This window comes from Cololabis saira, chromosome 20 (genome assembly GCF_033807715.1).
Source record: "Cololabis saira isolate AMF1-May2022 chromosome 20, fColSai1.1, whole genome shotgun sequence".
Lineage (NCBI taxonomy): Eukaryota > Metazoa > Chordata > Actinopteri > Beloniformes > Belonidae > Cololabis > Cololabis saira.
Window position 1 is genome coordinate 3,006,569 of NC_084606.1, and position 23,035 is coordinate 3,029,603.

The 23,035-nt window shown below is 42.6% G+C and overlaps 1 protein-coding gene and 1 long non-coding RNA gene across 2 annotated transcripts; both read left to right on the plus strand.

Moving 5' to 3' along the window:
* The first annotated feature begins 1,057 nt into the window (after window positions 1-1,057).
* Window positions 1,058-20,976, plus strand: LOC133420917 (saxitoxin and tetrodotoxin-binding protein 1-like). Its single transcript, XM_061710800.1, has 6 exons — window positions 1,058-1,177; window positions 2,582-2,655; window positions 5,556-5,644; window positions 15,513-15,644; window positions 16,479-16,598; window positions 20,936-20,976. The coding sequence occupies exons 1-6, from the start codon at window positions 1,058-1,060 to the stop codon at window positions 20,974-20,976; spliced, it is 576 nt and encodes a 191-aa protein (XP_061566784.1).
* Window positions 17,713-19,043, plus strand: LOC133420749 (uncharacterized). Its single transcript, XR_009770620.1, has 4 exons — window positions 17,713-17,865; window positions 18,326-18,419; window positions 18,510-18,597; window positions 18,806-19,043. It is a non-coding gene; the product is annotated as an uncharacterized LOC133420749 (long non-coding RNA).
* Window positions 20,977-23,035: the final 2,059 nt, after the last annotated feature.

The following is a 23,035-nucleotide window of genomic DNA, read 5'->3' on the forward strand; positions in this document are numbered from 1 at the left end:
AAACATCATGACCAAATCCGCTCCGACCCGCTGTGTCAGGATCAGCGCAGAGACTGCAGCTTCGCCTGAATTATGCTTCTGCGTTAAATCGACGGCCATATGGTCCCGTCTGTCACACATTTACTGTCAGTGTTTGCTATATAATATATAATATTTGCAATATACTGTGGACATCTGAATAAAAACTTAACTCATAAATAGATTGAATCAAAGCGCTCTCCAGCTCTGTGTCTGATTGTCTTTTTCTCCTCAGATCATGCCGAGCACCGCCGGGTCACGCAAACCCGACCAATTAAATATTAAAATCAAATTCAGTCCTGTGGCCGGTTTTTCTATTTCGTATTTTTGATCTGTGCCTAAAATTGAAATATGAAAAACCAGACGTTTTTCCGTTTTTTGTGTTACCAACTGCATTTATTCTATCGCAGGTTTTCTCCGATATTGCGTTTCTTTAAATTTCTTTGCTGTAGTTCATGAATGTGTTTATTTGCCTCTTCCACTAATATCTCTAACTCCAACTCGTCAAATTTCATTTTGCGCTTGTGACTTGTGACTGTGCATTCCATCCACTCTCCATGGCGCAGATCTGCGCTCGCAAACCTTAAGACACGCAACACCTCATTTAAATACTGCTGTTTGCACCTGTTATCAATTGCGCACGCAACCTTAGTTGATCACCCGCAAACCACACAACAACAGCACGCGCAAACTTTTTCAGTGCACACGCAATTTAGTACTCTTTATTTAGGATCTTAGTAAATCGGGCCCTAAGTCTGGCCCGTCACCCAGGACCTGTTTGCCATGGGAGTCCCTACCAGGGGCATAAGTGCCCCCGACAACATAGCTCCTAGGATCACTTGGGCACACAAACCCCTCCACCACAGTAAGGTGGCGGTTCAAGGAGGGGTTGAGTAATCAACTGAATACATATGATCTTTGGACTGACTCCAAACCAGCAAAAGTCCAGAGTCCTTATAAAACCAATTGGGGGCCTCCGTCAGTGTGCAGTCTTGGCAAAGGACATTGTTGGTGGGCTTATTTATCCTCTCTGGGCAGCATGAACATAGTAAAGGTTGCAGGGTTGCTGGTGCTGGTAGCAATTGGCTCCAATGCAGAACCAAACAGCACTGAATGTGATGGTTTGACCCACAGGTTACAAACAAAAGACCTGCACAAGGTACGTACGGTTCTGATCTTCGCACGTCAGGATCTTCGCATGTGACGTGGTGATGTAATGGTGATAAAATTCCTATTAATTCTGAATAACAAACGCCAGGCTTGGATTCATGATATTGTAACAGAAAAAAACGAACTAATATCATAATCCATCACGTTCTAAATAATGTTTAACCGTCATTTTGCTCAACACTTTTTAAAGAATGTTTAATCGTTGTTTTGCTCACCGAACGGGTTTTGATTGGTTGTGCCTGCACTTACCGTTAGAGGGGAGACGCGGTGTTCGTTATTCAGCCAATACAGAACTGGACGCTGATTAACGAGCATCATGTCTGTGTGTCTGTTTCACACCCCCCTTTACAGGTAAGAAATTGATATTATTTAGCACTGTGCACTGTTTTATATACTTTTTATTTGTAAAAATACAAGCAACAGTTAATATATAGTATAGTTGTAATGACTTTGAGAGTGAGATTTTATTTACCCGCAGACTATTACTGGCTCTGCGTGCCTGTGTGTGTGTGTGTGGTGTGTCAAAAGAGATTTTACGTTAGACATTGTTTTATCCTGTTATGAAAAATGTGATGTTTAAGAAATATATGTTTGAAAAATCTATGTTTGAAAAAATACAATACAGAACCAGTGGCGTTTTTAGCTATGGGCTTCCGAGGCTGGAGCCCCGAATGTATTTCCTCTAGCCCCGAACCTAAAACACACAAAAAAAAAAAAAAAAAAAACATTTTTTTTTTTTTTTTTTTTTTTTTTAGGACTTAGGCGCTCGGGATTTATCATAGGCGGTGGGAAGATCGGCTTAGGCGGCCGCCCAAATTTTCTCTATGGAGGAAAAAAGACTATACTATACTCTAGCTATAAAAGCCTGATAGACTAAAACATGAATGCATCTGTCTTCACTGGGGGAGTTGTAACTTAATATCAACAGTGCTTTTGACATCGGGTGATTCGAGTCACTGCTACGTGCCAACGAGCTACAGCAGAATGACCCTATTTTTCAGATATAAACGTGTTATTTTTCATAAACTTTGCGGAATATATTGTGGCAATTTGCACTTAGCCACAGACCTGAGGAAAAAGACTCTTGATTGACGGTCATCATCACCCCACACTAAGTTACCCAATCACAGCACCCCAGACAAAGACACACCCACACAATGAACCTGTTACCCCCAATCAATAACAAACACACCTGGGTTACTACTCCCTAATCAACTAGAGTGATTGCACCTGTATAACATCATGGACAAAGGCAAGGCACTAGTGGAAAGGGAAAGGTAGAGAGAGAGAGACAGAAGGGAGGAATGCATTCTGAAGTAACTTTAGCTAAATAAACATAATAAAGATGGATATTAGAAGGTTTTTTAACAGAAAAAAAAACCCCATTGTTGAGGCTGAGAAGGACAATGTGGTGGTGGAGTCTGAGAGCGACACAGCAGCTCAGCCGGATAATGAGCCTATCTTCAGGTAAGGACTACCAGCTAGCGTACCATGTAGCATTATTCTAGCTAGCTAGCTAGTCTAGCTGCCAACCAATTAGCAATGAGATTCTGAGGAAAAGAAATTCGCTCAAATGCTACACAGAAAGTTGCTAACAATGGGAATTGGAAAATAAGCTTTCTATTATGATACAATATAGCACTAGCTAAACTAAGCCATAGCACTCGCTAGCTTTGTTAGCTAGCCAGTAGATTACAACTCACTACGTGGTATTTTGTGCATACAAAGAGGCAGCGAACATGTCCTCAGATAACAGTTGGGGGATACTGTGTGTACGACTGATTTAATGAGACAAAAATAAGACAGGAATAGTGACTGTGTGGTTACATGCAGACCATAATCCAATTATTGTAGGTTCATGGCGAACTAGTTGGCTTATTCGATATCAACATTTATGCCAATTGTTTATAAACATTTAGGGCCGGATTTACTAAAGGTTTACGTGCGTAAAAACGTGTGCAAACTTGACATCACCCGCAAACCAATGTGCAAGCTGATCTACTAACAGCGTGCAAAGAGGACTGCGCCTCTCAAATGAGCAAAATAGCACACGCTGTTCATTTAGTACTTTTGCCCTGATGAATAATCAATATGGGGCGTACCCGCCAGAAAGCGCTAAAAACTGGGAGGGGAAAATGCAAATAGGTTAATTTACCACACGCAATGAGATTTACCAAGCCTGAAAGTTATTGCGGGGATTGTGATTGCGTCTGTATTTAATACGTTCGAAAGGAAGGTGCTAATCTGCCCAGCATTACGCACCGATGGCTGCTTATTAATCACAAAACACAGGTTAAACATCATGACCAAATCCGCTCCGACCCGGTGTGTCAGTATCAGCGCAGACAGACTGCAGCTTCGCCTGAATTATGGTTCCGCGTTAAATCGACGGCGTACCCTACGCCGTAGGCTCTGCGTTGGTGTAACGCGGGACCATAAATCAGACTTAAGTCCCTTTAGGCTAATACTGTGAGAAATAACCTCTCATAATAGCGGTACTACAGTTAATAAATGTAATAAATGCTCCTACTGCCGTTTCTGCTGGCTACTGAGTCCCGTAAGTGGCGAGTGAGTTTTAACTCCTTAATTACTAACCAGCGTCAGAGTCACGCACAGTAAACAGTGATGTTAGAGAGCCACCTTTTGGTCAATTTAAGCAACCACATCGCCAGCTGCTTGACAGTGGCTCAACTCATTAGTTTACTGTTTTTGTTGTTATTATCTATGCAATTGTGAAAAAAATGGCAAAATAAATGAAAAACTGTGAACAACCGCATTCCGTAGGCTATTCGGTACTCAGTATTCAGCAGGGTCTTTAAATTTTATTCGGCTTCAGGTTCGGCCTCCAATTTTCATTTCGGTGCATCCCTAGTTTTTTCGGTGGGAAAGGGGGATTCTGGCCATTGTAGAAGTTTAAGATATACTGTATTGGCCCGAATATAAGACGGGGTTTTTTGCATTGAAATAAGACTGAAAAAGTGGGGCTCGTCTTCCATTCGGGGTCTAGACGTTATACCCATTCACACCGCTAGATGGCACCAGATATCTTTAAAGCAAATGCTGAACTTAACCCCCCAGGCCAAAGTGAACCCCCGTCACGAAGAAGAAAAATATAAAATAGCAGTAAGAAAGAAAAGAGAAGAAAATAAGAGAAGAGATAACAGAAAATGGAGAAACGTAGCGACAATCTGGAGAAAAGTGGGTGGAAGTTCGGCAGGTTAACGGCAGCTGAGGAGAAGTTATGATGCAAATGTGAAGATGATGATTTGAATGAGGCAAAATAACATGCTTTTTCTCTTGAATATGTTGTTATAATCATTTGTTTCATAGGTACTGTCATTATTTTCTGTATAAAAATTTAATTTGGTGTTCAAAAAGTCTTTTTTCAAACTTGAGTCTTGAAAAAGAGGGTCGTCTTATAATCAGGGTCGTCTTGTATTCGGGCCAATACGGTAATTATCTTCATTTCAAGATTTATTCATGCATGAAGAATTACTCATGATGATGAATGCGTGTTATTATGTTATCAAAATGCATCATTCTTTGCAAAAATTCAGATTTTTTGTGTGTATTCTTGCATTGATAAAAGATGTGATTATGGAGCTTTGAGACCACCAGAAAACACCATTTTGAGTCTATTTTAAAAAAAAATTAAAATTTGCGCCCTCACTCGTCCACGTCGAGAATTTTCCTCGGTTTTTAGGACAAGCCGTTCTGATGCCTGTATTTATGCGTTTTTCATCATAAAAAGGAGCAAAAAATTATAATAATGCTGATGGTTTCAGCCCCTGATCATTTCTCATTAGCCCCTGATGTATTTGGATCCTAAAAACGCCCCTGTACAGAACTGGACGCTGATTAACGAGCATCGTGTCTGTGTGTCTGTTTCACCCCCCCCCCCCCCCCCCCCCCCTTTACAGGGGTATAACGCATGTCGTCCATAGACGCCCACCAGATGTTCCAGATGTGTTTACACCATGTGAGCATGACATAACACACGATCCAGGTTCTGGGGGTCGCCCTCGGGGCCGGGCAGACCGGCGAGACAGTTCGGGCGGTTTTGGGGACTGGGTTCTGGTCTGGGCCGTCTCTAATGTCACTGGAATTGACCGCTCAGCGACAAACCTCTTGAGCTCTCATCTCGAGATAAAACTCCAATCCGATGGAAAAACCATTGGGTACAATAATAGGAATTACTTCGGGTCAGTTCTCAGATTTAATTCAATTCTAATATCGATTGAGTCTAAGATAGGAAGATATTATTTGTGTTTCAAGATAAACTGGATTCACAGTCAAAAATAAAGATCAGTTTAGTGGTCGGACGACCAGTAGATTCCTGCTGGTTTCTAATTACTTTTTTTTTTTAGGGTTCATGGTTGTGTGATGTACTACATCAACGCAACACAGCTTTCTGTGAATGACACTGAGCACCTCTCACTGCATGGTTATGCCCTCGGTAAGTTGCATTAACACACACACACACACACACACACACACACACACACACACACACACACACACACACACACACACACACACACACACACACACACACACACACACACACGTATTCAACAGTGCATTGTTGTGCAACTCGGGTAGCTTGGCTGATTAGTTATCCAAGGCTATAAATGAATATTATAAATATTTTTTTTTTTTTTTTTTTTTTTTAACCTTGTCTGCACACATATTATTGATTGATACCATGACGGTAGAAACCAAAAGTGTATATGTGTGCATTATTACTATATTTAATATATATACATATATATACGCACAGATATGCGTACACATACATAAATATACACATACAAACCCAGTGTTTTTTTTTTTGTTTTTTTTTTGGGGGGGGGGGGGGGGGGTGACGACCTCCACTGCCAATCCAGGAAGCAGGAACACACGGAGACACACGTCAAGCACTGGAAATCTGCAACAAAAAACCACAAACAAAACACGAAACCGGCACGGAGCCAACCAAAACAACAACAGCAATCGACAGCAAATCTTGAGATCTGATCGCAGTCTGAGCTAAGCTATCGCTACCGCTACCTAAACCCAAAAACTAGAGAGCCAGCATGCAGGTGAACAAGCCAGTGTGTATGTCTATGTGTGTGTGTGTGTATGTATATGATCATGCGTGTGTGTGTGTGTAAATGCATGTGACTAAGTAACTATATGTGTGTGTGTGTGTGTGTGTGTGTGTGTGTGTGTGTGTGTGTGTGTGTGTGTGTGTGTGTGTGTGTGTGTGTGTGTGTGTGTGTGTGTGTGTGTGTGTGTAATAAACCGAACAAAGCTCCACCTGAAGTGTATCTATAGTGTTATAAATTATAAATAATTATTAATAATTAATAAAGTTGACTATTTATCAAATCGTATCATCAAAATGATAATTCTCGTCGGGGCACCACCGCCGGGCCTTACTCCGGTGGAATTGTGATAACTAAACAGCAGAAAATCAGTCTCATATGATTTGAATTATCCTGCAGAACAGCAAATCTTACTATATCTTACAGAATAACAATGAAGGCGTGATATCCGAACACTAGGCTCTGCTTAAACAAATCAATTTGTGACCAAATCTTGCATGAAATAACAACAACCACTCATTAAAAATCAATCAGGATTTATTTACATACGGGTATCAAAAGAGATGTAAATAAATACCCGAATAAATCTGATGGCACACGACATTATTATAAAACCATTAACTAACAAGAAAAACAACAATCAATAAAATGAAACATAAACGTTAAATGCATGGAATGAAAAAAAGAAATCAAAGCAATAATAAAAATGATATCACGAACATGTACGGTTTAAAATATTGTGGCTGCATAAAGATGGCTGTGTCTTTTAAAGATGGCGGAACTGTAACCACGCCACGTGCAATTAGAACGGATGGTGATCCCGGTGTTTAAACCGTGATCAACTGCAGAAAACAGCGCTTTAAAACATGAATGACTAGCAGAAAGTAGTGACTACAAATTAATGACAACAGTCCTGATAATGATGCTGATGTAATCTCAGCTCTGAACACAGATTTAGCTCTGAAAACGTTCTTAAGTTACTGATAAACAGAGATCCCGACTTCACACAGTTCTGAACCGTTCTTAGTCCTACTGATCTGCTGCTCATGGGCTCACGTTTCCTCTGGGATCCGGATCGTGTGCCTGCGGGTTTTGTCGACTGGGCCGTCCCTTCCCCTGAAACGGATTAGACAGCGGCGGGGCCGCCTCGTGCCGGGCCGTGGTTCCGGACCAAAACGGAGGCTCACACGCATTCCTAGGCGCGGCGGGGGACCGGTCTCTCCTGCCGTGCTTCCCTGCGCCGGTCGCCGACGCGCGGCCGTCCGGGCCCCGGGAGAGCTCACGCCGGCGAGACGCCGGCCGTCCGTCCCCGATCCCTGCGCGGTCAGCAGGCAGGGGCTCGGAGCGGGGAGGGGGGGTTCAGTCTGAGCGTTCAGTCACAGGTGTGTCCCGATCTGGTTGCCGGGAGCGCGTGGGCGTCGGAAGCTCGGATCTGTGAACTTAGAGGACAGAGTTTAGTGGAAGCCGGAGCCTCCCCGGGGGACCGCCGCTTCAACCGCGGGTCCAACGGAGCGGGCCCGGTCCGATGCGGGCCTTACCCCTCCCCCCAGCCGGGGGGAGAAAAGGAGATGGGATGAGATGAAGTGGAGAAGGAAAGAGATGCAGCCGGCGCTGTCTGCGCCGCGGGTCCTCGCTGATCCTCCGACCAGACCACGCTGCAGATCCCCCCCTTTGGGGGGGGGGAAGGCCGTGGTCCCTTTGGCCCGGAGCCAGAAAGACGTCCTGACCCGCCAGTTGAATGAAGGAAAAAGCGAGAGATGAACGCGCAGCGCTGCGTTTTGATCCTACGCGCGCTGCGGTGACGTCATCGGTGCCTCATTGCGATTGGATGCGCGCCGCTTGTAGGCGCCACCCCCCCCCACGCAAGGCATGCTGGGGGTTGTAGTTCAGGTCGGCCATTTTTGGAGGCACATTACAGCCGATTTTCAGCTGAGCCGTTTCAAAGTTGAATATACACATTCACAAAGTGTTCATACAATTTATAAGTTCAGAGTTCACATGGGCGACGCCCAACAGCATGTATATATTGTCTACGATGCAATGTAATCAGATCTTAGGGTCAGTTATATGAAGCAGGGTCAATATATCCACGATATCTTTACATTATCTGATAATTTACAATTTTAAGTTGCATCATGTTAAAGTAATATACACGAACTGGCCACTTTATTAGGTGTCCAACTGCTCCTTAACGCAAATTTCTAATCAGCCAATCACATGGCAGCAGCTCAATGCATTTGGGCATGTACAGTAGACATCAAATCAAATGAGGGAAATACTGGAGCTAAAAGCTAAAAGAAAGCAGGATAAGATAGGCTATGAAGTTAAAATACACACTAAAAGAGTTTAAAAGTATAACATAAAATCCTAAAAGTAGGTTTAGAAAGCAAGACCTGCTAAAACAAGCATAAGAACAACTTAAAACCACAAGACCATAAGACCTTGGTTAAAGCAACAAGAACAGCTAGTTAAAACAAGGGGATACAAGAAAGACTAAAAGGAATCAGCTAAAAGCCAAATAAAAAAGGTGCTTTTAAAAGCATCATCAGTCTCTGCGGCCCTGAGATTCTCCGGCAGGCTGTTCAACAGACGGCCGTAGTAATTAAATGATGCCTCAGCGTGGGTTATGGTTCTAACTTTGGGAATGATTTAAAGGCCGGTGCCGGAGGAGTTCAGGGTCCGCCAGGGTTTATAGGATTAAAGCAGATCAGACAGATAAGAAGGCCTGAGACCGTTAAGACATTTAAAAACTAATAAGAGAACCTGAAAATTGATCCTGAAGCACATGGGGAGCCAATGCAGCGATTCTAAAACTGGTGTATAGTGAGCCCGCGTTCTGGTCTTCATCAGCACATGTACAGCTGAGATTTGTAGTAATTGGAGACTAAAAATGCTCTTTTTAGGAAGACCAGAAAGCAGGGCATTACAATAATCAATATGACTGGAGATAAAAGCATCAGCACCTCCGTGTTTGCCCAAGAGAGAAATGGCCGCACTCTGGCTGTGTTCTTAAGGTGAAAAAAAAACTATTTTTGTTGTGTTTTTGATATGGGCAATAAAATTCAGCTCAGAGTCAAAAATAACACCCAGGTTCTTTACACAATGTGATGGTTTAAAATCTTGTAGTTTTGGTAAAGGTTTCTCTCTCTTGGCTTCAGGACCAATAATTCAAACTTCTGTTTTGTGCTGGTTGAGCTGTAGAAAGTTATCTGCCATCCATGAATTTATATCTAAAATACAGTTAAAAAAGGGCATCAATTGGTTTTGTGTCTTCAGGAGACACGGTGAAATACAGTTGTGTATCGTCAGCATAACTATGAAAATTGATGCCGTGCCTCCTGATGACGTCCCCAAGCGGAAGCATAAATTAAAAAGTATTGGGCCTAAAATCGAACCTTGGGGTCCCCACATGGTCAAGACGATCTGCTGCAATTCAACTCGAGCATCAGAATGGGGAAGAAAGGTGATTTAAGTTACTTTGAACGTGGTATGGTTGTTGGTGCCGGACGGGCTGGTCTGAGTATTTCAGAAAATGCTGATCTGCTGGGATTTTCAAGCACAACCATCTCCAGGGTTTACAGAGAATGGTCCGAAAAAAAGAAAATATCCAGTGAGCTGCAGTTCTGTGGGTGCAAACTCCTTGTTGATGTCAGAGGTCAGAGGAGAATGACCAGACTGATTCGAGCTAATGGAAAGGCAACAATAACTCAAACTAGAACATTTCAGGAAATTTTGATATGGGCATGCCCTACTGCCCATCCAACCCCTCCCACTGCTTTGGTTTGGGGCCGTAATGGTTGTGTTTAAGGTTGTTTTGGTTGTTTTTAAGGTTGTTTTTTTTTTGTTTTTTATAATATTTATATCCCGGTTTTTTCCCCCATTTTATCACCCAGTGCTCCTACTTAAGCTACAGTCCTGGGCATTGCCATCCTCTACCAACCCCGGGAGGGCCCTGCACTGAGCTCAGGTCTCCTCCTTAACCTGAGGAGTGAGCAGGCCACATCTTTTCACCAGACAGGGTGGGGTTTCTCCAGCCGGACGCAGCGCGTGGAAGGATCACGTTATTCCGGCCGGATCCTCCCCACCCCATCTGGCGCCCCGGTTGGCCAGAGGGGGCATGTATAGCCCAGGACTGTTGCATGTTTTTCTGAGGGTAGCTCCCATTAGCTACCCAGGGGAACACGGGGAGAACATGCAAACTGCACACAGAAAGGCCCTTTCTCCAACCCCACCCAGGGTGTGGGAACTGAAGTCATGGGGGAACTAACACGCACTTCAGCGCCCACAGCGTCCCCGGCGGGAATCGAACCCAGGACCTTCTTGCTGTGAGACGGCTGCACTACCAGCTGCGCACCGTGCCCCCGTGTTTAAGGTTGTTTTGGTTGTGTTTAAGGTTGTTTTGGTTTTGTTTAAAACAATTTTGGTTGTGTCTAAGGTTGTTTTGGTTGTGGTTAAGGTTGTTTTGGTTGGGGTTAAGGTTGTTTTGGTTGTGTTTAAGGTGGTACTGGTTGTGTTTAAGGTTGTTTTGGTTGTGTTTAAGGTTGTTTTGGTTGTGTCGGAGGTGGTTCTGGCCATGTTTGGGGTTATTAATAATGGCCAATAAACCAAACCAAGGCCTGGATGCACGTTGCTGTTCGGGCCAAATTTACAGATCATTTATTCATATGCTCCCCCATAAAAAGGCATAGGTTTAGTTGCCATGGTAACAAGCCCCATAGGATAGAATTGGACAATTTGGCTTCAATATCTCAAAAGCCGTAAACAACATTGTAATGAGACCTCAGTATGTTGTAGTCCACAGCAATCCGAGTCTTTTAAGGTTGGATCAAAGTATCTACGATATCACGTTGCCGCGCAACAAGCTTCCAAAGTTCCATTAGCATCAAAATGAGCATAGTTGAATTATCTCAAAAACCATAATAGCTAGCATGATGAGACTAAAATATGTTGTAGTACAACGCGTCTCGTGTTTTTCATTGTTGTAATGATGTCTGTACGATAAACCACTGCCTAGCAACAAGTGTCCAAAATAAAATGGAATTTTTTTTTAATTGAAAGTTAAATATCGCAAAAACTGTAATAATTGGCATGATGAGCAGTGTTGGGCAAGTTACATCCAAAATATAATACATTATATATTACTAGTTACTGTCATTTGAAAGTAATTAGTTACATTACAATATTACTATATCTGAATTGTAATGCGTTACACTACTTGTGTATTACTTTTGAGTTACTTTCAACAAAATAGCAAAAAAAGATAAATCTTGTCCCACTGGCAGATTTTTCTACTTATTTCAAGTGAAAATTTACTTGAAACAGGTGAAAATTGTCAAATAAGTTATTTTTCTGGTGTTATTTTTCTGGTGATGACTCTAAATGTTGAAATAGCAGTAAAACCACATTCATTGATGAAATGACATAAGGGATGGAAAGGAGGGATGGCAGTTTTACAGGGGGGATGATTTGGACCGTTTTTATTTCAGGGGGGATGATTTGGACCGTTTTTATTTCAGGGATGATTTGGACCGTTTTTATTTCAGGGGGGATGATTTGGACCGTTTTTATTTCAGGGGGGGATGATTTGGACTGTTTTTATTTCAGGGGGGATGATTTGAACCGTTTTTATTTCAGGGGGGGGTGATTTGGACCGTTTTTATTTCAGGGGGGATGATTTGGACCGTTTTTATTTCAGGGGGGGTGATTTGGACCGTTTTTATTTCAGGGGGGATGATTTGGACCGTTTTTATTTCAGGGGGGGTGATTTGGACCGTTTTTATTTCAGGGGGGATGATTTGGACCGTTTTTATTTCAGGGGGGGATGATTTGGACTGTTTTTATTTCAGGGGGGATGATTTGGACCGTTTTTATTTCAGGGGGGGGGTGATTTGGACCGTTTTTATTTCAGGGGGGATGATTTGGACCGTTTTTATTTCAGGGGGGGTGATTTGGACTGTTTTTATTTCAGGGGGGATGATTTGGACCGTTTTTATTTCAGGGGGGATGATTTGGACTGTTTTTATTTCAGGGGGGATGATTTGGACCGTTTTTATTTCAGGGGGGGGTGATTTGGACCGTTTTAATTTCAGGGGGGGTGCCATCACATCACCCCTCATCCCCCCTCAACTGCTCACACGGAACTCAGAACTTCTTCATAAATAACTCTCAGAGAGAAAAAAAACACCAGCAAGCTAACAAACAAACCAATAAAGCTCTCAGAGTTAACAAAACGAACCAGCAATCAACAACTCGCAGCTGTTTTAACCTCTCCTCCTGATGGGCTGCAGGTGTGGTTTAAGGCTGATTTATGGTTCCGCGTTACACCAACGCAGGCCATACGCCGTGGGTTACGCGAACTACTGCGTACCCTACGGCGAAAGCTCTGCGTCGATTTAACGCGGAACCATAAATCCGCTCTCACAGCGCGACTGACTGTGAGCCCGGCTCGTGCTCCTCCCCGCGCGCAGCTCCTCGCCGACTCCGCGCTCATATAGCCTATATTTAATAAATGTATAAAGCCCATATATTAATAAAGCCTCACTTGGCCGAGCCCTAACGCTGAGACCATGGTAGATTTAAGTTACACACGGACACGCCGCACTGTTGACTTTTCCCTGCCGGCTCTGCTCACTGAACAGTCCCCACACAAACAGTGTCCAGCGGCGCTACGTTCCGCCGCGCCGCATTCCCAACGCTTTTTTCTGTTGTCGGGATGTCTCGCGGACGCGGTGTTGGTGAATTCTTTAAAAAACAACAGCTAAACGGGTTAAAATGCGTTGTAACGCGCGTTACTTAGATTGTAACGAGTAAAATATTACCGAAAATTTATTAGTAATGCGTTATATTACTGCGTTACAGCAAATAGTAATACATTACTGTAATTGCGTTACTTTTGTAACGCGTTACCCCCAACACTGATGATGAGGTTGTATTGTGCTTTAGTGCTAATCCGGCCAAGTGTTTGTAAATTTGAACGATGTCTCTACGATAAAGTTCGGCCGAGCAATAAGCGTCCGAATCTTCGCCTTTTTTTTGCTTTTTGGCATCTAGCGTTGCCACGGTAACACTTTTGACTGAGAAAAGTAATGGCCATCGAGGCACAATGGAGACGCATCCAACGATGTATGGGCGAAATTAACGGACGAAAGAAGTGTGTGGAATAATAAGAAGAAGAAAAGGGAAACCTTTTCTGTATACTAATATATCGCCTTCATTTTCATATTTTTCCTCGTTTTATCAGGCGTGTTTTATTTTTGGGGGATTTTTTTCTTCCATATCAGAGCGGGGTCATGCTGTACACCCGCTGGTGACCAGTGGCGTTAGCTTGTTTGCAAAATGCTAGCAACATTGCCCTTTGGGCCATTCTGGACGATTGCAATATGGTCATGCCACTACTTGGCATGCCCATAATAACCACTTGTTACAACTGAGGTATGCCGAAGAGCATATCTGAACACGTCCAACCTTGAGGTGGATGGACAACAGCAGCAGCAGACCACACTGGCTGCCATTCCTGTTGGGTAAGAACAGGAAACTGAGGCTATAATTCACACAGGCTCACCAAAACTGGACAACAGAAGAAGGAAAAATGTTGCCTGGTCTGATGAATCTCAATTTCTGCTGCAACATTCAGATGGTAGGATCAGAATTTGGCGTCAACAAGATGAAAGCATGGATCCATCCTGCCTCGTATCAACGGATCAGGCTGGTGGTGGTGGTGTAGTGGTGTGGGGGATATTTTCCTGGTACACTTTGGGACCATTTGTACCAATTGAGCATTGTGTGAAGGCCACAGCCTACCTGAGTATTGCAGTATTGTGGCTGACCATGTCCATCCCTTGAGGGGAATCCCTTCATGACCACCCATCTTCTGATGGCTACTTCCAACAGAATTACGTACCATGTCACAAAGTGCAAATAATCTCAGACTGGTTTCCTTAACAAGACAATGATTTCACTATCAAATGTTCTCCACAGTCACCAGATCTCAATCCAATCGAGTACCTTTGTGATGGAATGGGGGATTTGCATCATGGACGTGCAGTTGACAAATCTGCAGCGACTGCGGTATGCTGTCATGTCAATATGGACTAAACTCTCTGAGCAATGTCTCCAGTACCTTGTTGAATCTACGCCACCAAGGATTAAGGCAGTTCTGAAGGCGAAAAGGGGGTCCAACCCAGTACTAGCAAGGTGTACCTAATAAAGTGGCCGGTGAGTGTAGGTGCAGCCTTAAATACATTTGAGAAAGTGTCAGTTGTTTCAGAAGCCTTTGCCCTCATAGAACTGGATAGGTACTTAGATAGTAATTACAACTGGCAGCAGTTTGTGCAACATTGACAGCCAACTTGTACAGACTTAAAGGTGGCAGCAACCAGAAGGCGATGCCAGTAAAAACATTTTAATACACTCTACATACATTTGTCTGTAGGGACTCTATCCACATTATCACTTAAAGGAGCATGAGACTCCTTTTAAGAAATGAGACTCTCTAGCGCCACCCTTCACCACGACAGCCGTCGGGGGTACTGCAGCCAACAGCGAAGCCGGCACGGGAGAACGGGGAGAACGCGCGTGCAGCGTCATGTGACGTCACATCCGCAGGACAGCGCGGGACATTTGGGCCCGAATTTGCAGCACATTGCAGCACATTTTACAGCACACAGCCTGTTCAAGGCAACGGAGAGATACGCTAGAGGGCTCATTCTTTTTGGTTTGGAACGCTTCATCTGACATTATTACTAGAAAACTTAAAAAGTATACAAATTTATTTTCATAAATCCTGCCTCAATCCTGCCTCAAGCTCCTTTAAGTGGAATGACATTATTGAGGCTTGTGAAAAGCTTTTACAATAGCAATTCATTTTGACGTCTGTCAGTTTTCCCCAAATGTTAACATAATTTGCCATTTTACTGCAAACACATTACTGTCTCACTTAAAACTTCACTTAGTAATGCACCCTAAAAAGGTTTTCCTTACTATATAATAATAGACTTAGTGTTGTTTTAAGTCTGAAGTGTTCTCTTAAAGTTGGGAAAATAACCATGGCTTGCTTTAAAAACAGTCACTGTGACAGCATATGGTATTTACGCGTTCATGCTGGGGGCACAAAACAAGCCTTAGCTGACATTTGTTATTTGACAAGATCTGCATTCCCTGTGTATTTTCCCTGCACCTTGCATTTTTAATTTTCACATTCTTCGGTCTACTGTCTTGTGTGTGTGTTTTGTTCTTTAGGATATGGGGCATCTGGAATGGATGAACAAGACTATTACAATCTCACAGCAGACATTGATTTCTATGAGCCCTGCCCTGACTGTCTGCTGATAATCTACAAACTCTCAGACTGCCAATACTTTCTCAGCTACAGTAAGATACACTTGTTTCTCAAGACATTACAATAAAAAATTAAAGCTGCAAGCAGCGATGAACGGGCCCTCGCACTCATGGCCACCGCCCCCCATAAGCATATCAGAAATGACACCACCCACGACTCTCTATGTCAAACCATTCAAAAGTTATAGCAAAGAAAGAGAAAAGTAATGCGCGTTGTCGCAGGATGGAGACTCACATTTTGATGTATAACACACCTGGGTGCACATTACGGTTCGGGCCGTATTAACTGCCGAAGTAATGGCATACATTTCGCCAAAATGACACAATTAATTCAAAATGGGTGACTTCCTGTTCAGTTTTGGCCATGGCGCCAAGAGACTTTTCTTTAAGTTGCGCCATGATACAGGTGTGTACCGATTTTCGTGCATGTACGTCAAACCGTATTGTGGGGCTTGAGGCACAAAGTTTTCCGGGGGGCGCTGTTGAGCCATTTCGCCACACCCATTAATGCATACCATTAAATATCACATTTTTCGCCAGGCCGGTCTTGCGTGCAGAATTTAGTGACTTTTTGGGCACGTTTAGGGGGGCAAAAAGGCCCTCCTTTTGTCAGAAGAAAGAAAGAAAAAAAAAATTCCTACAGATACAATAGGGCCTTCGCACTGAAGGTGCTCGGGCCCTAATTACTGAATAAAACAGGTCTTGTGACTACATTTTGGCACATGGAGATTGGTTGAAGTGTGAGATTTGACTGAGGGAATGTTTCTGTGTGTATGTGTGTGTGTGTGTGTGTGTGTGTGTGTGTGTGTGTGTGTGTGTGTGTGTGTGTGTGTGTGTGTGTGTGTGTGTGTGTGTGTGTGTTATCAGGGAAGGAAGGGTCACATCGGGATGTTGACCAGCACAAAGCTGCTCACGATGACCATAAGAAACTGTCTGAGTGTATGGGAATCTTTCAGGATAAACCGTACATCTACGATGGAGTAAGAGGTGTTTGGGAATTGCAGTATCATATCATGCAGCAACTGTGCATGACCAAGAAGAAGTACGACTAGACAAAATGAACTATTGTGATGTGAATTTCTGATTTGAAATTTACCTGATGTTGTGCAACTCAGGTAGCTTGGCTGGTCAGTTATTGAAGGCTTATGATAATTCTATTAAAGAATTATTAATAATTAATAAAGTTGACTATTTATCAAATTGAATTACCAAAATGATAATAATTCTCGTAGGGGCACCACCCCGGGGCCTTAATCCAGGGGAAAATGATAACTAAACAGCAGAAAATCAGTCTCATATGATTAGCATTATCCTGCATAACAGTAAATCTTAGTATCACTTACAGAATAACAATTGAAGGAGTGCAATTCGAGCTCTGGCTCTGCTCAAACAATCAGTTTGTGACCAAATCTTGTATGAAATAACAACAACCACTCATTAAAAATCAATCAGAATTTATTTACATATAGGTGTCAAAAGATGGTAACGTAACACCCCACATAAATTCCGATGGCAAACTACCTTATTATAAAACCATTAATTAAGAAAAACAACAATCAATAAAAATGAAATGAAAGTTAAATGCATGGAATGGAAAAAAGAAATCAAAGCAATAATAAAGATGATACAGAACGGCTGCGTCCCGATACTCCCCCTCGCCCTCCTTTTCTTCCCTAACCCTAACTTTTGCGCGTTCCCGTGAAGGTAGTGGTGTCCCAATTCCTCTTTTCACCTAGGGGGAGGGGGCATAACGAGGGCTAGGGGCTGAGAATAGCCCCTTCAAATCGAGGGATTTCAGATGCTGACTTGGCGAGCGAGGGGGTATGAAAATTTCCCAGAATGCTTTTCGTCGTCATTTGCGGACTGAATCAAAAAAAAAAACATGGAGGACATTTCTTGTTTTTTTGGGAATAAAATCAATATTTTGAGTTAGTTTCTGCATAAAAATGCATTTTGATTACATTTCTCGGCGCAAACCGATATTTTACTTTCATAATATTCACTCAGTGAATGTACCACATCCCTTTTTTGTCCGTTGTTCGCTAAGATCGCGCCGGAATATGGTTACGTAACCTACGTAAGCGACGCCGTAGGTTACGTAAGCTACGCCGTAGGCTGCGTCTATTTAAAGCTCGCCGACCGAGGAAAACATGCTTTGCAGACTCGTCTCGATTTTGAGCAAGCAAGCATTTTTTCATTTTTTTTGAGTCAAATGGCGAACCGCAAAGAGCAGGAGGATATTGAACCCACAAATGTAAGTATAATGTCCCATGGAATTAAAAAAATCACAGTGCTTTTGTATGTTTTAACAGTTTGAACAGTACATAGAAATACCACATTGTTTATTGTTTATTTTTAATACCAAAGAGTGAAATTACCGGAGTCAAATTAGTTGTTGGACAATGTTAGAACCTGGCCAATAAAGCTGATTCTGATTCTGAGTTAACGTAAGATAATGCATATGTGGCTGCATGATGAGTCGGGTAGATAACATTGCCGTGTCCTCTTAACTACTCGTTAACTCTCATATTTTCTACAAATTTGTTGTATATTTCACATTACTATAAGGCAGCAACGTTATTTGGGGGGGGGTTACGAAGTAATAATAACGTTGCTTGCTGCCTGTTATCATAGTTCAAACTTTTTTTTTTTTGTTTGTTTGTTGTTTTTTTTCGAGGACGTTTGTGCATTGCTGTAATCACATTTCATTCCAGGGACTCCGGATCAGGTCCGACACCTAATAAGCTTTAGGACTACCAACGAGGAGAATTTTACAAAGAAGAAATATGCTGCTAAACCACTGTGGGAGTGAGTGATCTAGCTATCTGCTTGCAGAATATCTGTGATGGGGTCCTTAACCATGGTATAACTACTATTCATCACTGTTTTCTGTTACAGGAAACTCATCAAAGAGCTGGAACTGGAGGGGAAGGTGACCACAGCACAAATTGGCAAAAAATGGGAAAATCTTAAAAAAAAATATAAGGTAAGCAATGGTTATGGTTATGGTAAGTTATATTATCTGCTGAAGAGATGATGCTTAACAAAAAAAAAATCCATGTAAAGTATTTATTAATAGCACAGAGGTAATTTTTATTTATACAGTGATAATGAACCTGGTACGATGTTGTGGGTGTGTATGATAGTCCAGTCATGTGTGTAATCAACATGTGTATCCATCTTTTTTATCTCAGAACACTTTGGAAGACGCCAGCACATCGGCCTCAAGCTCTGCCTCACCAGCTGGAAGAGGAAGCTGGAAGCTTCAGGCATCAGGTCCACTTTCCCCCCGATCCCCCCAAAAAAAGAAACTCTCTATGCGGGACTTCCTTCAAGCTGAGGCCGCCAAAGAAGACAGAAAATGTCAAAAAAATGAAGAACACATGGACAGGTTCCTGAACCTTTTAGAGAAAATGGTGGACCAGACACCTCATCAGCAGTAGCAGCACATACACTGCAAACTTTTTTTTTTTTTACATATTTCTGTGCAAATTTTTTTTTTATATGGAACAGCACCTTTCTTTGTTCTGCGTGCAATGTTTACTTTTTTCTTTTTAAAAATTGTATTTGAATATAGCAAATAAAGCCTTTTTTACTGCAGATTCTCTCACTATCCTTTTTTACTATTGATCTCGTTGTACAGTTTATAATTTGAGACATTACCTTACTTTGAGAAACCCCAGAAGAGAAAACTGTTGTGTAACAAGTTTTATTAGACAATTTAAAAGTATTTCCAAGTGAGTAAAACCACACAAGTACAAAACTATATGAAGAACACATGGACAGGTTCCTGAACCTTTTAGAGAAAATGGTGGACAGGACACCTCATCAGCAGTAGCAGCACATACACTGCAAACTTTTTTTTGTAAATATTTCTGTGCACATTTTTTTATATGGAATATAAGTGCCATATTAACAGAGCTACAGCTGAAATTAAAACAGCTTTGGGCTCTCAGCTTCCTGATCAGGGTAGGGATGGAAACGAGGGGTAGGGGGAGAATTGGGACAGGCACCTGGGCCAAGTGCCCTAGATTTCAAGTGCCCTAAAATCTCCCCCTTCTTTTTTAGGGCTTAGGGAAGAAAAGAAGTGCGAGTGGAGAAAAGAAGGGCGAGTGAAGGAGAATTGGGATTGGCCCAACCTCTACAGTTCAAACGTGGCTGCGGTGTTTAAAGAAGCCGGGGTATTTAAAGATGGCGGAACCCTCTTTAAGCCACGTGCAAATCTAGACCGGATGGTGATCCCGGTGTTTAAACCGTGATCAACTGGCGAAACGGCGCTTTAAAACATGAATGACTAGCAGAAAGTGGTGACTACAAATTAATGACAACAGTCATGATAATGATGCTGATGTAATCTCAGCTCTGAACACAGATTTAGCTCTGTAACACTCCCAGTTAAACTCATACACCCAGGTCTCAAAACCTCACGCCTCCTCGGGTCTCCGGGTGCCGATCAGGGGTTCCTGCCGGGTCTTTTGGTCGGAGTCCGATCCAAGAGGTCTCCCGCCTCTCCCGCTCCTCCTCCTGACTCTGGAATCACGAGAGGACGGTGGTGCAGCGTGAAGCAGCCGGCGCTCCCCCCCCGGTCCGGAGGCTATCACGTCATCTCGGGTGCGCGCAGGGCCGGTCCACTTCTGGGACGTGCGGGTGCCCGTCGGGCTGGTGGGCGCGTGGCCCCGGACGGGGCGGCGGGATGCGTCTCGGTTCTGCGCTGGGCAAGCTGGCCACAGGTCCTTTCAGGTGAACTCAAGAGCAGAGAGAGAGGTTATGAAAGAGGAACGGGTCTCACCCTGGGCCGGGGCCGAGCTTTGAAGTGGCTCTCCCCCCCCTTTCCAGCTCCCAGGGACACGTGAAGTGGGAGTCGGAGCTCCGGATGAAAAGTTGAGACCAAGAGTTAATGGGAGCGGCTCCGCGGACCGCGGCTTCAACGGGCTGCAAGTCCAACTGAGCGGCCCGATCCGATGGGGGCCTTACACCTCCCCCCAGCCGGGGGGAGAAAGGAAGATGGGACCTTGGCCCGGAGCCAAAAGTACGTGCTGACCCACCGGTTGTTGACGGGAAAAAAAAGACAGGAAAAGGAGCAGCGCAGCGTTTTGATCCTACGCTTGTAGGCGCCGCCCCCCCCACGCAAGGCATGCTGGGGGTTGTAGTTCATGGCAAGGTGGCCATTTTAGGAGGCACATTACAGCCGATTTTCGGCTGAGCAGTCTCAAAGTTGAATATACACATTCACAAAATGTTCATACATTTTATAAGTTCAGAGTTCACATGAGCATATGGGCGACGCCCAACACTGACATACTGTACCTTTTATCTCATCACAGATTTTTGTCATAAGAAATCAGTTCCAGATGCAAACGCTTGAGTGGAAAAAGAGAGTCAGGTTGTGTCATTAATTGGCATCTTTAAATTAAATAAAAGAATGTACCAAAATCCACAAAGTCTTTGGGATTTCTTCTGTCTCTGAATACAAGTTTGTGCTTTCATCGAGTGATTTTTATTAGGGCCAGAGCCCTGACAGTGCGAAGGCCCTATTGTATCTGTAGGAATTGTTCTCGTTATCCTCGTTTTTCTTCCGACGAAATGAGAGCCTTTTTGTCCCCCTAAACGTGCCCAAAAAGTCACCAAATTTTGCACGCAAGCCAGGCCTGGCGAAGAATTTGATATTTAATGGTTTGCATTAATGGGCGTGGCCTAACGGCTCAACAGCGCCCCCTAGAAAACTTTGTGCCTCAAGCCTCACAATACGGTTTGACGTACATGCACGAAAATCAGTACACACCTGTATCATGTCATAACTTAAAGAAAAGTCTCTTGGCGCCATGGCCGAAACCCAACAGGAAGTCGGCCATTTTGAATTAATCATGTAATTTTGGCGCAATTTAAGCCATTTTCACGTGTCGTACTTTAACGAACTCCTCCTAGCAGGATCGTCCGTTCGACATAAAACTCACTCAGGAGACACAAAAGACGGTAACCATGAAAAGTTATAAAAATCGTGAGTTTTCGTGAAATGGCGTGGCCGTGGCGCCGCGTCAAACTTTAACGTTAAACAGGAAGTGATACTAGTAGCTGATTGGTGGATATTTGATAGTTCCTATTCTCTGTCATAACTTTTAAATGGTTTGACATAAAGAGTCATGGGTGGTGTCATCGGACTTAGTTTTGAGTCCTTGACGTTTATTGGTGAAAATTGCACGCGCGAGGGCCCGTTCATCGCTGCTTTCAGCTTTAATCATTATTATTATTGCACAGTGACTGATTACTCATTACTCACTTATTGGGCTTTTAGTGTCGCTCACCTCCCTGCACTCCCTAAAAACCTTCTTTTTAGCAAAGCATTTTATCACTAAACAATGCTGTTGTTTTTTTCCCCTAGTTGCTTTTTTTAATTGTTTTATTCTCTTTTTACCCATGTCTTGACCTTTTATCCCTTTTATCTCTTATTAGGGCCCGAGCACTTACAGTGCGAAGGCCCTATTGTATTCTTGATTTTATCATTTCTGTTTCCTTTTTAATTATCAAACTGTAGCCCTTTGAGATTCTCCGTAATGTAAAGTGCATTATAAATAAAATGTATTATTATTATTACTATTATTATTATTATTATTATTATTATTATTATAATTATTATTATTATTATTATTATTATTATTATTATTATTATTATTATTATTATAATTATAATTATTATTATTATTATTATTATTATTATTACTATTATTATTATTATTATTATTATTATTATTACTATTATTATTATTATTATTATTATTATTATTATTATTATTAAGTGATTGCTCAGACATGGGGCCTGTACTACGAAGCAAGTTCAACATATCCAGGATATCTTTTCCTTATCCAGATTCACTAAGCGGGACAATTGCAATCACGCTAAGCGGTCACACGACGGTGGTTATCAACTCGGTAGATCGACCCAGCTTTCTCCAATCTGGATATGAGCGCGTGCACATAAAAGGGGCGGTGTTTTCAGCGCATGACCAATCGCAAGCATGGAGAAGTCCGCTGTCAGAGCCGCTTACTTCAGCAGTGAAGAGCAAATTATAATTCTACAGAAATACGATGAGTATAGGAATATTATACAGGCAAAAAGCAACACAGTTGCAGCTGCAAAATGCAGGAAAGACAGCTGGCAAAAGATCGCTGACTGTATAAATTCATAGGGATATAAACATATATTTGAATATTCTGGGAATCTTAATCTTAAACTGTAAACCATGATCAGCAATATTAAAATAATAAAAGGCTTGCAATATTTCAGTTGATTTGTAATGAATCCAGAATGTATGACATTTTTTTGTTTTTGTGTTTGCATTACAGAAAATCACAATATTCTAATTTTCTGAGACAGTCCTGTATATATTGGTTCTATAACTATTGTTGTTGACCGATAACTTGTGCTG

Excerpts from the sequence above, each read along its gene's own strand:
- LOC133420917 (XM_061710800.1), top strand. The coding sequence starts at position 1,058 with ATGAACATAGTAAAGGTTGCAGGGTTGCTGGTGCTGGTAGCAATTGGC. Across the intron at positions 1,178-2,581 it reads AAACAAAAGACCTGCACAAG|GCTGAGAAGGACAATGTGGT; the intron begins GTACGTACGGTT and ends CCCATTGTTGAG. Across the intron at positions 5,645-15,512 it reads ACTGCATGGTTATGCCCTCG|GATATGGGGCATCTGGAATG; the intron begins GTAAGTTGCATT and ends TTTGTTCTTTAG.